The 16,947-nt window shown below is 42.9% G+C and overlaps 1 protein-coding gene across 7 annotated transcripts in view; it reads right to left on the bottom strand.

The window, feature by feature from the left end:
- Positions 1–16,947, bottom strand: part of TENM2 (teneurin transmembrane protein 2) — a gene marked incomplete at both ends in the record, with an annotated part of 986,019 nt that overhangs the window by 191,294 nt on the left and 777,778 nt on the right. For all 7 annotated transcript variants that reach the window (XM_080698868.1, XM_080698869.1, XM_080698870.1 and 4 more), the window contains one exon: positions 5,273–5,478. In XM_080698868.1, coding sequence (XP_080554994.1) covers positions 5,273–5,478 — 206 coding nt within the window. The remainder of the gene's footprint in view (positions 1–5,272; positions 5,479–16,947) is intronic.

Below are 16,947 nucleotides of genomic sequence, written 5' to 3'. Positions count from 1 at the left end.
TGTGGAGAAGGTGAAGTCCCGGCAGGGCTCCCAAGCGGTAACTACATCTTGTTGTCTCACTCAGGTTAATCATGTACCTAATTTGCCGATTATTGACTTGTTCTTGCAGAGGGTTTTACTTGGCTTGACATATCAGCAGCAATCAGCGAGGAACTGTCAAGCAAACTCGCTCACCACCTTAACCACCCAATTCTGACTTGTGGCAACTGCCTCTGAGATTTCCTTTGATGCCTAGCACTGGGGCCAGGTCAGATTATTTTTTTTTCCCTTAGTCTGATCTGTTTCTTTTCTAGAATCAGGGTTCAGCAAATCTGACATAGTTTGTAGAATTTCAAATATTTGGCAAGATGTGCTAGGCTTCCACTGTTCACACATTGTCCCTATATGAATTCAAGTTGGTAGGCTAAAAATGGCTTAAGGTTGACTTTAAAAAAAAAATTTGAAAGCCGGGCGTGGTGGCACACCCTTGTAATGCCCGTGCTTGGGAGGCGGAGACAGGAGGATCGCGCAGGTTTGAAGCCAGCCGCGCTGGCTTAGGAGACCCTGTTTCCAAAAAATAAAATAGGTCTGGGAGTGTAGCCCGGAGGTAGAAGGGCTTCCAGGAACCCCAGCACCACCACCAAATTAAAAAAAAAAAAATTGACTGTGTCTTGAAAATGCAATGGAGAGTGTAAAAAATGCTGCATTTTAAACACAATATGATATTTACCTTTCAAACCGACAAAGCTTCAAAAATGGCAATACCTAGTTTATGCAAAGGTTCAAGTAACTGAAATGGGTACTTACATGGGGGAGAGGAGAGTAAATGGTTCAAACTTGAAGGTTATAACTAAAACCCATCAGGGTTTATTCTCAGGGCAAGGGCTAAGGCTGCACACCAAGATTAACCACTAGGACAGATATTGCAGTGGTTTATGTGTAAGTCGTCTGGGATTTTCATTGTTATTTCTGGCGCTCTTCCTTCCAGGAACTTCCTGCCTGGCCCTTCAGATGGTACTTCCTGTCCTGTTGAGGGAGGATGAGCTCTAAGTTTATGCGCCACTTCCAGACATAATTTGCCAGGACGCAGTGTGCGGCTCCTCATCTCCGCCTTTTTGCTACGTTTTGCTGGTTATAATCCTAGTCGTGGAGGCTCCCCAGGTCTGTCCTTGAATGAGGCTGACATTGAGCCAAGTCTTTGCGAACTGAGGATGGACAGGAGCAACCTCAAAGCATCTTCTTTTGTCAGTGGGTGTCTGAGGCTGTGGAATTCTGTGTTGGGGCCACCCTGCGCACTGTAGGTGGCTTAGCAGTATTTCTGACTCTATCTGAGGAATCTGGTAACATTCTCCTTCCAGTTGTGACAACCCCAAAATATTTCCAAACATGGCCAAATGTCCCTGGGATGGGAGTGGGGGTAGGTCAATATCACCCCGGTTGAGAACCACTGATATAGTTAAACAAGAACTAGCCTCTGCTATTTTTAAGCCACTAAGATTCCCAGATTGCTAACTTAAATGATGATGGATATGTGTTCTTAATAGCTAAACAATATATTAACACTTAAGCTAGGGGGATTACTTCAAGTTATAGATATTTGTGCTTTTGTTTCTCTTTTTATACAATTGTTCTGCAATGAAAGCATAGTTCCTTACTATAAACAAAACGGAACTTTATATGTATTTGCATGTTTGTCTATCTATCTACAGTGTTTGGTGGAGCTACATATATTTTTGCGGGGGAGAAAGCTGGGGGTGGAACCCAGGGCCTGAGCATGCCAGGTGAGCACTCTACCACTAAGCTACACCCCCAGCACCCAATTTTTAAGTACAATGAATTGCTTCGATGTGATTTCTTTCTATGGTGCTTCTGTTTTTTAAAAAGTGTTTCCCACCCTACTTTTGATGTTGTTATATAATCACAACAATATCGTGAGCAGGTCACACAGGTGGAGAAAAAAACTGGAAATATGGGAAGTTAAGGGACACATCCAGGCCACCTGTTTTTTTTTTTTTTTTTTTTTTTTTTTTTGTGGCAGAAGCTCTCCTTCTAATCCCAGGACTTTCTTTCCTGCACCATGTAGACTTCCTTTCCTGCACCTCTGTATCTTTTATAAAAGGCCCATTTTACAAAGTCAGCTGGGACCGACTCTGATTCTTGGGAAATTTAAGCAGGCAAAAAAGGATTCTCCTCTGTATTTAATATCCTTGGACAAGGATACTAAACCTTGTAGGCTCTTGGTCAGAGCGTGATACTCTGTAAAATTTAAACATAACCATTTCGCACAACACAGCCAATAGAATTTCATACCCTTCCCCCGCCCCATCTCTCCCTCCATCTCCAGCTCATAAGAGTCACCTTGGCTAGACTGCCAATCCCCATAGAACGTATGCTCCTTGATAGGATATGCCAATAGAAATGAGAAATTCTATAATAGTTTGAGACGTGAGTTAGTCACCTATCCTTGTGAAGAGCCGAGTGCTGTCTCCTCCAGGAAATGTAGCTCATCAAATGGACATGAATGCAAGAAATGACGGGAAGTGAACGTGAGCATGTGTAGGGAGGCGTTTCGCCTTTCCCTTCTTTTCTCAAGCAGTGCCCTATATTGTACCTGTCTTGTGCATTTCTGAGCATCTGCGTTGAGTCTCGCTTACGTGCCCCCCGCCCCTTCCAGCATACCCTGAGTTCTTAAATTGGCAGCTGGACTGAAACCCCAACATACATCAGTCCCTGCCTATTCATTCCCATCCTTTGGAACGAGTGATGGGGCTGTCCCTGGCGGGGAGCTATTTTGAGAGGACGACCACTAGTACAATCACTGGCTTGGCAGGAGATGGACAGTGTGGTGTAGCCACAAAAGAAGGAAAGACACTGTCACTGAGCACTGGACCCCTGAAGGTCAGGACAGCGGGGAAACTGGGCCGGGTGTACTTCTGCCCGCTGGCTGCTATCGCTCGGCTGCAGAGGGCTGCCTACTTGACTTGCTGTGCTCCTTGTTTTTTGCACGACTCTGGTTGCCCTGAGCATGCAAAGGAGGGGGAAAATAGCACATGAAACAATGCGGAGAAGAAATGTTTTCCCCAGTACCATTCTGCACAGCCAACTGGCCGGGAGGAAAGTCATGCTCATCCATGCCCAGAGGTATTCTCCTCCTAACCTGAGCAATGCCAACAAGCAGGTTTCACCACTGCAAATATTTCCTTATACCACAGTGGGATCTGTGGAGCCTGAAGGTCAAGGAAACCATGTGATTTTCTGCCTAACTTCCCAGAGTAGCACCCTATTGCCTGTCCAGAGCTAGGAAATGGCTTTAGGGACACCTTCCAGCTGACTTCCTCCCTTTCCCTGGATGAGAATCTCTTTGGAGAGCAGATGCGATTTCTGTATCAAGAGTTCTGCTTGGTCAGGGGCTATGTTAACTCATCTCTGGGTAATCAGTGCCTAGCCCAATAAATATTTTCCTGGATGGATGGACGGATGACTCATTGATTACCACTTTACATATTGGTCCCTATAGCATGAGCTGTGTATAGTAATAAAAACCCACACAGCCCTCCCTGCTCAAAAATGAAATAGTCCTTTGAGTCCTCATATTGATCATTTCAGGCTGTAAAGATGGGATTGCAAATAAGTTTCATCTCTAGAGCCAACACTGGTCGATTGGTAGTGGCTGCACTGAGAGTTATGCTGGGGGTATTTGTGCACGGGGTTCAGTGAGGAAAAGTGCTGTCATTGATTAGCAATGTCTGCCATGAGCTAAAGCCAAGGGAATGGAGGCTTGAATGCATCACATTGCATTTGCCAGTGTTTCAAAGCTTTAAATACTTTTTACTGAATTTTCTAGATGAATATCTTTTTTGCACTTTTTTTTTTTTTTTTTTTTTGGTGGTACTGGGGTTCCTGGAAACCCTTCTACCTCTGGGCTACACTTCCAGAACTATTTTATACTTTTTTAAAATTTGGAAACAGGGTCTCTTAAGCCAGCGTGGCGGCTGGCTTCGAACCTGCGCAATCCTCCTGTCTCCGCCTCCCAAGCGCGGGGATCGCAAGCGTGCACCACCACGCCCGGATTTCTTGCACATTTTAAAATTAACAGTGGCAGGATCTATGGGTGTTTCCCCTCCATTGGTAGCTTTTGTTTTTCTATGTTTTTGCTGGATGTGCGGGCAGACAAGATAGGAAAACTCACTTGATTTTTCTCGGCATATACAATTCTCACTGGGAAATAAAACCAAGCTATGTGGATATTAACTCACCCCAAATGGCATGTCTAGTAACCTCTCTGCCAGGACAAATGAAAAGAGAGATGGGAGGAAAGACAATGAGACCCACAACACAATCCACTCTCCTCATTCTCAGCACTGGAAATAATCTCACCTGCAGAATGCCTACGATGTCACACAGAACTTAGCTCAGGGCTGCCACACAGAAACCACTACTGAATTATGGACAGTATCATGACTCCTTCCATATACAGTGTGATCCCTCCTAGCAATATTTGGGCAAATTAACCCGATGGCCAGAATTGCTGAACAGAAAAGATGTCAAAATTAGCTCCAGGTCTAGCAAAGCAGGCTTCATCAGGTAGGGATGTTACTTTTGAATGAATGAATGAATTATATTTCCTCTATCAACAATTTCACTACTTTCCAACTTAATGGGTTTAGTGCATTCACCATGTTATGCTGCCATCCCAGCTGTCTAACTTTAGAGCACGTCCACCACCCCAAACAAGAAATTCCATTTCTATTAGTAGTCAGTCCCAATTCCCAGGCAACCACGAATCTACTTTCTGTCTCTATGCATTTGCCTATTCTGGACAATTTATATAAATGGAATCCAGCAACATGTGGCTATTTGTATCTGCCTTTCTTTCACTAAGTGTTTTTAAGGTTCGTGCACATTGCAGCACATAATACTTCATCCTTTCTATGTCCGAATAATATTCCAGTGTATGGTTATGTCACACTTTGTTTAGCCCTTCATCAGTTGGAAATTTGAGTTTGTTCTCGCTGTTTGCCTATTACGAATAATGCTGCCATCAACACTGGTATGTCTTTGATAAGAAAATAATATTTTCAATTTTCTTTGGGGCTGCTAGGTCACATGGTATTTCTATGTTTAATTTTTGAAGAACCCGCTAACCCTTTTCCACAGTGCCTGCATCAGCAGTGTATAAAGTTTCTAGTTCCTCCGCATCCTTGCCAACACTTGTTATTGTCCGTGTTTCAATTACAGGCATCCTAGTGAATGTGAAGCGGTATATGCATCTATATTCTTTGCCTGGTCATACCTGTGCATGTGATGGTGGGAGTCCCCTTCTTATATAAACACCAAAGAGAGCATCCTTCCCCAGCGAGATGTTGAACTTTAAGAACTGCGGCTGACTGATGTGAATCTGTGACCTCCAAAACACCCCCGGTGGTACTTCTTGTGTTACTCGCCGTCCAACTTCTGCTTCGCCACTGTCTATGCTGCTGTTTTTCAATGACCAGGGCACTGGAAGACAGATAATAGACATTAAGTAAGTGACATCTGTATACATGAGTTGGATCTACATTTCTGTTCAATTATATGCCGTATATGCCAGAATTCCTGGTCTTAATATTAAGAATAATCTCATGGTAAGTTCCACTTTGTGTCACAGCTAAAATGTTGAGATTTTTTTTTTAAATAACAAAGCTATGAACTCAGACCCCAGGGTATCTGAAATCTTGGCACAATGCTTTCTAAAAAATTCTGTGTTTTCTCTTTGCTGATCAAATATAATAAGAGCTGGAGTCTGATAAGTACATGCAAAGCTTCCAACTCCCCAGAATGTGACTGGGATGTAAAAGTTGTCAGCAGGGAAGGGAGGGTGACATTAATTTGGCACCAAATTTAGTTCTTGCAGCCTTTCATTATTCTTTCAAGACACAAACAAGTCCAATATACTCTAATACTTTGGACAAAAGTCAGCCCAAAATAAATAAAACAACTCAGCAGAAAATGAAGAGTTGATATGAAGCTGTCCTAATATTGATTGGGTTGAGTCCTTTCTTAAGTCAGAGGAAAGGGTTTAAGAACCATAGAGAACCACACCTCCTTCTTGGGGACTTCCACACATCCCTATAGCATTATTTAAAACTGTCTATATTAAAAATATATCAGTTGCTGACATTAAGCATTCTTCAGATCTTTAATATTAGGTATCTGGATTTTTTTTTTTATACTGAGGATGGAACCAAGGGGCATTCTATCTCCGGGCAACATCCCCACCCCTATTTTTGTCCTTATTTTGAAACAGGGTTTCACTGAGTTGCAAAGGGCCTCACTAAGTAGCTGAGGCTGTCCATGAACCCCGATCCTCCTGTCTCAGCTTCCCAAACGGTGGAATTACAAGCATGTGCCACCATGCCCAGCTTAGATATCTATTTTTAAAGGTTTATTCATAATCATGAATTATCTGTGCCTCCTCTATTTTTGAGGGTGAGTTTCTTTCACCAAAACACAACTAAGTGAAAGCTGGGAGTTATAAGTAGTTGTCCATGAAAAGCGAATCAATTTTTGTGTCAGAGGTTTAATATTCCCATCTCCCAAACAGAAAAGACCTAGTTGTATAAAGAGAAATTGCCATGCCTTCAAATAGATTCTGAATTTGGTAGAAAATATAAAAATCATATCCTATGGTCCTCTTGCCTTCTGAGAAACTTCAAAACCAACTGAAACCAAACACAGAACGAAAGTTGTTTTTGTTTTGAGAGTCTTTTACTTTGGGGGCACTAATTACGCTGGTAGCCTATAGGTTAAATGCTTCTTCAGCCTGGTGGACAAAGGATGTCAAGCAAGTTAGTTTCCCCTCTATAGTCTGAAATGGCCAGACGCTCCAGAAAATATCCATAAAATATTTATATGGTCACCGCCCACTGTCAAAGGAGTTTGGTCATTCAGGATAAATTATAAAACTGACAAAGACTAATGTGTAAGGTGAGTGAAGCTGTCCACCTCGGCAGAGCTGGTTTTGCTGCGATCTAGCTTCTGCATTAAGCCAAGAGTCACAGTTGGTCTTGGCCTCAGAGTTTCCATCTGTAAGATGGAAAGGTGACATTTTTGGATATCTAAAGTTTTCCATGTCAAAGACCACAAAACACTTCAGAGAGACTTGACCATATGAACTTATTTTTTCTTCTTTTTCTCTTTAACACGTGAAAGCATAATTCTTTTTTGTTCAGCTCAATAGTGAATCGAGTAAAAAGTTAAAAGAGACTTAAAGCAGGAGAAACACTGGTTTAGATTGTAAGAAGAGCCTCTCAGATGGTGAAACTAGAGGACAGCCTCCCAAGGAAGCTCCATCACAAAACATCTTCAAGAAAAGAAACACCTGATACAGAGACAAATATACTTATAGCCAGTTGATTTTTTACAAAATATGCCAAAAACACATTCTGGACAAAAGACTACCTTTGTAATAAATGGTGCTGGGAAACTGGAATTCCATATAGAGAAGAATGAAATTAGATACCCATCTCTCACCCTGCACAAAAGTCAACTCAAAATGAAACAAAGGCGTAGAAGTTAAATCAGAAACTTTGCAATTACTAGAAGAGGGCAAAAATCCAACTCTCCAACATATAGAAAATTCCTCAATAAGACCCCTAAAACTCAGGAAATAAAACCGAGAATCAATAAATGAGATGGCATCCAATTAAAAAGCTTCTCTGCAACAAAGGATACAATGAAGAGTTCAAGAGAGAGCCTAGAGATTGGGGAAAACATTTTCCCACTACTCCTCTGATAGAGGACTAACATCTAGACTATATAAAGAGCTCAAAAACCAAATGCCAAAAATATAAATAACTCAATTAAAACTGGGCTACTGAAATGAATAGACATATATTAAAAGAAGAAATATAAATGGCCAACAAATATATGAAAAAATGTCCAACCTCATTAAAAGTCAGGGGAATCCAAATCAAAACTACCCTGAGATTCCATCTAACTCCAGTTAGAATGGTGATCATTACCAATACAAACAAGAAATGCTGGTGAGGATATGGGCAAATAAGAATTCAAGGCTAAAAACGGAACCACCATATGATCCAGCCATACCGCTCATTGGCATGTTTCTAACTTCAGGAACTGAAGTTAAAATACTATAGTGATCCATGCATGCTCATGTTTATAACAGCACGATTCACAATAGCCAAATTAGGGAACCAAACTAGGTGTCAGTCAATAGATGAACAGATGACAAAATATGGTTCATACCCACAATGAAATTTTGCTACACCATCAAGAAGAACAAAATGATGTCATTGGTAGCAAAAGAGATGAACTAAAGCTTATTATGCGAAGTGAGATCAGCCAGTCTCATAAAACCAAGGGTCATATTTTTCTCTCCCATGTAGAAGCTAGAACAAAAATCGGAAGCAAGAGAGATGTCGGCCAAATAAGGAGAGAGAAGAGCAGAATAGTGGAAGGAGACTGGGGGGAGAAAGGTGGAAGAAAGAAAAAGGAGAATTGAAGACGGCGACAGTTCAAATAAGGTTGTGCCTCTATAACATTTCACCAGGAAAGGGGAGAAAGGTGGGTATGTGGAAAGACATATACCAAGTGATGTGTGCACGTATGTTCGTGTTACTTGGAATCACCCTATGATACGTAATTTCATTGCACCAATGAAAGCATAAAAAGAAAAGAAGCACCTGAAGTCTTGAGTCATTTAGATCTTTAGATGAGGATGAGATAGTTTATCAAGGAATTTGACATTTTTAATGTCGGCTAGTATTTGTAACCAGCACTGAATACTGTGTTAGCGCTGGAGGAATAAGGGCCTGCGTTTGAGAGCAGAGACCCTGGGTGGGGAGGCTGCTTTGGTTCAGCCCTTAGCTTCCTACTAAGTGCATCAGCTCTCTGTGCCTGTTTTCTTGAGTGTCTAATTGGACCACTATTGGAACACTATTACTATACATTTTATAGAGATGTTATGAGGAATTATGGAATTAATCCCTGAAAAGTTCATTGAATAATTTCTGACAAAAATAAATGTTATTAGTATCTCTAAGACTCTAAGCCTGAATAGAATGTTGTTTATTTGGGGGGGGATTTTGATAAAATAATGGCATGTCCATGAGGGAACCTCTATTATCAGAAAATGACCAGAAGCTCTGATTACTACAAGTTAGACACTAATTTTATTTATTTATTTATTTATTTATTTATTTATTTATTATTTATTTTGGTTGTATTGGGGATGGAACCCAGGGGCTTTTCTACCTCCAAGCTATCCTCCCAGACCTATTTTATACTTTTTATTTTATTTTTTTTTATATTTTGGTGGTACTGGGGGTGGAACCCAGAGGCTTTCTACCTCCGGACTATACTCCCAGACCTATTTTATATTTTATTTGGAAACAGGGTCTCACTAAGTTGCTGAGAGCCTCACTAGGTAGCTGAGGCTGGCTTCAAACCCGTGAGATCCTCCTATCTCAGCCTCCCAAGCATGGGGATTACAAGCGTGCGCCACCACACCCAGCTGATGCTATTTTTTTTTATTTTGAAATGCTGCTTTTGACTGATATCCTATAAAAAAATTAAGTTCTTTTAGGGAAGGAATATAATAAAATAAGGTTTATTAAGGGAGTTATGTTGGTGAAGAAAGTCTCTGAAAAATAACAGTTTGGGCCCTCTGGTCCAGATCAAAAGCAATCTCAGCCACGTGTGTGACCACGAGTTAAAGAAATGCATTAAAAACAAAAGAAACCTTAAAGACATTATCATCTTGAACCATAATGAGATGGGCCTTCCTGCATGTCTGTGGGGCTTGCAGGGGCTGCTGGGTTAATGACAGCAAGTTAAAAAGAGGCAGAAAACCAGCACCCAGGAGCCCTCTGAACCACTTGGAAACCTACACAAATTTTGATCATGTCCAGCCAAATGTGGATACAGGAGACGCAGAGGGAGCAGCCCCCAGAGAGAGGAGGAGGCTTCAGACAAGGCGCCTTACAAGCCTGGTTCTTATAGATAGTGGTGGGCTCTATTTCAGGGTACTAAGCTCAGCCAACTAGTGGCTACTCAAAGGGAGTCCAGCAGTCACACCCTCCTGGAGTTTTCAACTGTCCTTTTGACCCAGGAGGCAATGCCCCTGGCCTCTGAAGTAAAGGGTTTGGAGCCAGATCTAACTGGCCTCAGGTCTCAGCGTTGGTTCCTCCATGTTGGGTTGGCCTCAGCAACTTGCTTACCCTGTCTGGGCTTCCAGTCCTTTTTTTTTTTTTTAAATAAAATAAAAGCCGTAATACTTTGTCACGGGGTGGGGGTAACAAGTAGAAGTACCCAAAGAACAACTTGGTGTGCGGGGCCTAGGGCATACCATATAACAAACAAGAAACGCTTGCTTGTTATATGGTATGAAATAAAAGAATGAAAAACTACATGGGAAAACATCATCTGGCTTCCTTTTCAGGGTAAAGTGTGTGTGTGTGTGTGTGTGTGTGTGTGTGTGTGTGTGTGTGTGCAGTGTTAGTAGCGATTGAACCCTGGATAGTCTACCTCTGAGCTATACCTCCAGACCTTTTTAGTTTTCTGTTTTGAAACAGGGTCTCACTAGGTTGCTGAGAGGTTTCCTACCTTGCTGTGGGTGGCCTTGAACCTGCAATCCTCCTATCTCAGTTTCCCCACATACTGAGATTAAAAACTTGCACTACCATGTTTGGCTATAAAGGATCTTTTGTTTGTGTGTGTGTGGTACTGGGGATGGAGCCCAGGGGGATTCTACCTCCTAGCTATACACCCAGCCCTATTTTTTATTCTTTTATTTTGAAACCAGCTCTCACTGATTTGCAAAGGGCCTCACTATGTAGCTGAGTAGCTGAGGCTGTCCTTGAACCATGATCCTCCGGTCTCAGCCTCCCAAATGCTGGGATTACAAGCATGCGCCACCATGCCCAGCTTAAAGGATTTTTTTAAAAACAAAAAAATTCTGTGTGTAGCTAGGTGTGCTGGCACATGCTTGTAAACCCAGCATTTGGGAGACAGAGACCAGAGGATCATGGTTTGCAGCCAGCCTCAGCTACTGAGCCCTTTGAAACTCAATGAGACCCTGTTTCAAAATAAAGAATAAAAAAATAGGGCTGAGGGTGTCGCTCAGAGGTAGAATGTCCCTGGGTTCCATCTCCGGTACTGCAAAAAATAAAATAAAATAAAATAAAATCTGTGTGTTTATGTGATGTTTATGTGTATAAATGTAAATATCTGTCTACTGAGAGAGTCTAATTCTTCTGTTATAAACTTAAGCATGAGAACAAACTTAAAATGGAGTCGGGGCTTGACCCAGGCCAAGTGCATGGTCACAGGAAGCTTCCCTGTCTTTTACCTTCCCAGCCCTCCTTTGGTGGTCCCGCCAGCTAGTCCCTTCTGGGCTTTCTATCTCCTAACTTTTGCACCTGCAGCGCCTGCTGTTGGCTTCAGAGCTGATCTGCCGCACCCCACCCCCAGGCTGTCCACTGGATCCCGAGTGCAGGCATTCCTGCGCTCACCTCTCCCTCCGCTGGGCTCTGTAGCACACCTGCCTAACTGTAACGGGTTCCACCTGCCCAGCTGGTGGGGGAATTGTAGTCAAACCCCTGTGATAACTGCGTGAGAGGAGAGCCTAAAGGAAGACTCACTTTGAGGAGCTGCATGTCAATGGAATTGTTTTTTAAATAAGATTACCTTTGGGGAACTCTAGGTGGAATTTACTATTTAAAGAACCTTCCTCGTGGGTCCTACTGAAGAGTCACGAGTAAGCTCCTAATTCGTCTTTTGTGTAAGTCTTAGGAGTAAACTACACACCAGGGAGGTGGGTATGGTGGAAAGGCCCTTCAGATGAACCACCAGTCAAGGTCCTGGCCCTGCTGCTCCTGGGCTTTGGCCTGAGAGGAAGGGCGGAGGGAAGGAGCTGTCTGCGGTGGGTTCCTGCCCTCCTTGCCAGTGCTGCGGGCTCAGGAGGTTTAGCTCCCAGGTTCTCAGTGTTCTTATCTATGGCAGGGTGGCTTGGACTCAAAGAGGTCAGCAACATCGTTCCACTCTAGCTTGCTGGGGACCCAGAACTGCCCAGCACTGCCATCTCTCTGTATGTACTAGAGACTATGTGTGCGTGTGTGTGTGTGTGTGTGGGGGGGGAGTTAGGGTCAGTTACAGGCAGAGGGAGGGCCCTCAGAATGCCCTCACTGCTGGTCCATCAGTAGACAACTTCAGATTTAAGAAACTCGGTGTATTTAACATAAGCTATTCTGTTAAACAGCTAGTGACTACTTTCTCACTAAATTTTCCAGGTGTGCAGCTGAATCAGGCTTTTGCAAAAAGGAGTCCTCACTATCCCCATATGTGTGTGTGTGTGATTCTCATTTTAAAATAATTTTTGATTTACCAAAAAAGCTAAAAAATTCCTATAATTTTTAACCCAGATTGCTTCTCTATAAACACACGCACATACACGCACACGCACGCGCACACACACACACACACACACACACAGTTGGCCCTCCATACCTGTGGGTTTTATTTTTATTTATTTATTTTGCAGTACTGGGGATGAAACCCAGGGACAATATACCTCCAAGCCACACCCCCAGCCCTAGTTTTTAGTCTTTTTGTTTTTGAAACAGGGTTTCACTGAGTTGCGAAGGGCCTCACTAAATAGCTGAGGCTGTCTGTGAACTGCAATCCTCTGGTCTCTGCCTCCCGATTCTGGGATTATAAGCATGCACCACAACACCCAGCCACTTGTGGGTTTTATATCGATGGATTCAGTGAACAGATAAAAAATACTCAGAAAAAAATAGCCTATGTGCTAAACATGTACAGGCTTTTTCCTTCCCATTCCCGAAATAATACAGTATAATAACTATTTACAGTTTTTACATTGTATTAGGTATTATAAATCATGATTTATATTACATGATTTAACATGTAAGGAGGATGTGTGTAGGTTAGTCACAAGTAAATATATCATTTTATATAAAGGACTTGGCATCTGCAGGTTTTGGTATCTCAGAGTCCTGAAACCTCAGAGAGAGGAATGAAGGAGTGAGTGTGTGAATGTGTACACACACACACACACACACACACACACACATACACCCCTTTATTTTTCTTGAAACTTTAAGAGTAAGTCATAGACAGGAACCTCCTTACTTCTAAACACTTGTGTTTTTCTTTTTTCTAATTAAAAATATATTTTGATTGGTACAATAAGAACCTTCTTAGAATCATAGTACAGTTACCCAAACCAGGAAGTTTACCCTGTTATGAGCAGTAATTAGCTCACAGACCTCATTCTAATTGGCCAGTGGCTCTACTTATTTTCCTTATAGCAAAAGAAAAGTTGAGCCTATATACTTAAAAAAATCATGAAAATGAGTATAACTTTTTCAGTTTAAAAACACTGAAAGAAAGAAAAAGAAGCCAGGCGTGGTGGCACACGCTTGTAATCCCAGCATTTGGGAGGCTGAGACCGGAGGATCGCGGTTTGCGGACAGCCTCAGCTACTCAGTGAGGCCCTCTATAACTTAGTGAGACCTTGTTTCAAAATAAAGAATAAAAAGCAGGGCAGGGGGTGTAGTTTGGAGGTCAAGTGCCCCTGGGTTTCATCCCCAAACCTGCAAAAAAAAAAAAAAAAAAAATCGTGAAAGTACTGTGTCAAAAGAAAAAAAATTTATAGATAAAAGCTTTGTTTTTTAAGCTGCAGCCAGCGTAGGGAACCACCTTAGTGAGGCTGTCTCTGGAGGTCAGGGCTTGGGCTACTGTTGGGAATGGAGGTCTCTGCGGATCTTTAAGAAGCCAGGCTGTGCTCCTTAGTGAGTACTTGAACTAGGGCTCTCCCATCGTCACCCCTGTTCTAGCACCACCAAGGGTATGTTCCTAACAGGACACCATGGGACGACAGGCAGTGTAGAAACAAAGAAGTTAGATTCTATCTTTTTTTTTTTTTGGTGGTACTGGGGTTTCTGGAAGCCCTTCTACCTCCGGGATACACTCCCACGGGCTACACTCCCAGACCTATTTTTTTACCTTTTTATGTGGAAACAGGGTCTCTTAAGCCAGCAAGGCTGGCTCCGAACCAGCGCAATCCTCCTGTTTCCGCCTCCCAAGCACGGGGATTACAAGCGTGCGCCATCACGCCCGGCAAGATTCTATCTTCACCTGCAGGGTGATGTCCTCCTGTGGAGGTCTGCAGACCCCAAGGAGGCTCTGGTTGGTCCTGTGTGCATCTCAGCTCTGTTGACTATCAGCTGTGTGCCTCTGGGCTCATTACCTCTGATTCAAGGATTAAACCAAGTAACATCAGAAGACTCATAGGCACTTCTCCATCTCCCTCTTCTGTCTGCTGCGGAGCTCCTTTACATCAGCTATAATGGCTTTATACAAGGGTCAATTTGTAGTGACCTAATTTCACATATGTGCTGCCTGACATAGGGATAGTGAATGAAAAAGAACCATAGGCAGTCATTTTTTTGGAGCAGTTGAAATCAATATAAGTGGCCTGCAGCCTGGGTCGGTGGGGCTCGGGCTATGTGCATTAAGATGTGCTGGCCAGAGCTGTCAAGGCCTTCATTTGCTGCAAGTGGCTGGGATTACAGCTGCTGATCCAGCTGCTGCTATGTGCAGCGCTTTGCACCTACTTATGTGAAGAGAAGCTAGGCTGTACTTAGTTACCAGTTGATAAATGAACATCTCAAGAATGCAGACAGATCATCCCCTTCATATTTTCATGCAATAAATACTCATCGAGCATCTACTATAGTACTAGGTAATCTTTGGTCCATATCAGAATGCAACTCTGCAGTCTAAGGCCTCATGGGCTTGGATTGGGTTGAACTGGGGGCTTCAGAAGAGGGATAAAAGAGCACCCTGGAGTCATTCTGTGGAAGTCTGGCCAGTGTCCTAGGGTTCTGGGTGATGACTGGGCACAGCATCCTGGCATGTGGGACTGAATCTGGCCCACATCTGCCAGAGCTGGGGTTTCCATAGTAGACTTTTCTGTCTTTCCAGGAGCTGCACAATGAAAAGTGAGATGATGATCATTTTGCTCTAAGAAGCAGATGTTTGAGATACGATGGGTCTGGCCAGCTCATCTCCAGCTAAAAGATGAGATTCCTGGGCTTTTCGAGGCAACACTCTAATGATCAATTTCACAGGACCATCCAACTCTACAATGCCACGGAAGATTGCTCATGTAAATGAGAAGCTATTGCCTATGTCTGAAACGTGTACCTACATTTCAACCAGTTAAATAAGACTGATGTGGAGCAAACGACAGCCTTCCATAGCCATATTAGGAGCTAATCATTTCAGCAAATGTTACCATAATTCATTTGTGGAAACAGCAAAACTATTCCCCAAACAAGTAATAAAGCGAATGGACTCATAGTCATACCAGAGAAATGAGGCCTCGTATTAATACCTCCTAACTTAACCGAACTCCAGAGGCACCTCTGCATAAATCTCCCTTGCAGATTATCCTGCCTCACATATTTTTATCTATTGCAAATAAAGTGGAATTCAGAATAGTGCTCCAGCCATTACACCTCGTTTCCATTTATTTGGGAATCAAGACAACCATCTGAGTTTGCCGTTGAGCCAACGAGTAACTGAAAAGATTCTCCTAAGGACCTTAGACTCGCGGTCCAGGAGTATAGCTGGTTGAAGCTGTCAGCAGCCTGCTCTTTTGCTGATGGCCAGCTACGCCTCGGGAAGAGGCTTTCATCATAAGAGGCATGCTCCGACCACTGTGTTCCCAACACTGCACAGTAACGGTGACTTTTACAAAATCCTGCAGCCCTAAGGACTGTAGACAGCTTTTACATCTTCTGAAACTTCTGTCACTTTAGCTACAAAGGGTCAACTCTTTGTCACACAGAGGATTAACAAGTGTTTATGCCTCTGCCCATTCTGGTAAGCTCACCTGTCCAGCTCATTAGTATTATTAATAATCGCCACAGTGTGTTGAGTAACTACTACTTACCACAGAATCTCCTGATACCTTATGTGGCTCCCATTTTTTCCCCCCCAGATGAGAACCGAGGTCAATGGAAGTTAAGTGACTTGCCTAAGGTCACACAGCTCTTTGGTGGCAAAAACTTCTCCTGAGGGACTCCAAGTCCCATGTATCTAACCACTAGGCAGGCTACAATTCAGATCATGTGCAAGGGGTATGTAGAGATGGGAATCCATGATGCAGAGTGCAGGACTCTGAGTGTGCAAGTTATCTATGAAAAAGATAGGTGGGGAGGGAAGTGGATCTCCTTACTAATCCTCATATTAAGCCACAAAGGAAATTACGAAGGGGGATATGGGACCAATCTGAACATGAATCCGATGTGGTACTTATTTGTAACAATGGCATACAACAATGAAGTCTCCAAAACGAGAGTTGGGATGCAGGCTGTTGGCATATTTGCCAGTAGATGTGCAGTAATGTGATGTTTGACTCAAACATAATGACCCCTTGTCCTCTGGAAACTTCACTGACTTTGAAAAAGACCCATGCCGGGAAGTGATGGTTTTGAAACCCTGGGCTGTGTGAATTGAAAGGCTGACTGACGGGAGCCAGAGGAAGAATTACCAACCTCCCCGCTAATCTGGCTCCTAGTACCAAGCATTAAGCCAACTAGTAAAAATCATTATGAAGTTTTTGCTGAAAGGGCAAGTGTAGAAAAACATGTTTCTAAACAGAATAACAGTCTTTGCCATTTTTTTCCAACTTGCATACCATCTGGAAATTCTGATTTTTTTTTTTCAAAGGGTAGGGAAGAAGTGTGCTTCAGGCACAAATAAATGTTTACAGCTGAGTTATAAACCGAGAATGGTAGGGCTTAAAACAGACAGGCTGGCGGTGATGGAGCTCAAGCTTCAGTGAGAGAAATGATGCTGTGCGGAGCAGGCCTGCTTACTCTACACCTCGGCCCTTTGAATGGGAAGTCTTGCTTCCCACTGACCTCACCAAGCAAA

The sequence above is a fragment of the Muscardinus avellanarius genome, assembly GCF_963383645.1.
Source record: "Muscardinus avellanarius genome assembly, chromosome: 7".
In the NCBI taxonomy this organism is placed as follows: domain Eukaryota; kingdom Metazoa; phylum Chordata; class Mammalia; order Rodentia; family Gliridae; genus Muscardinus; species Muscardinus avellanarius.
Note: the sequence above shows the minus strand (reverse complement) of the source record. Positions and strands in the feature narration are given on the sequence as shown.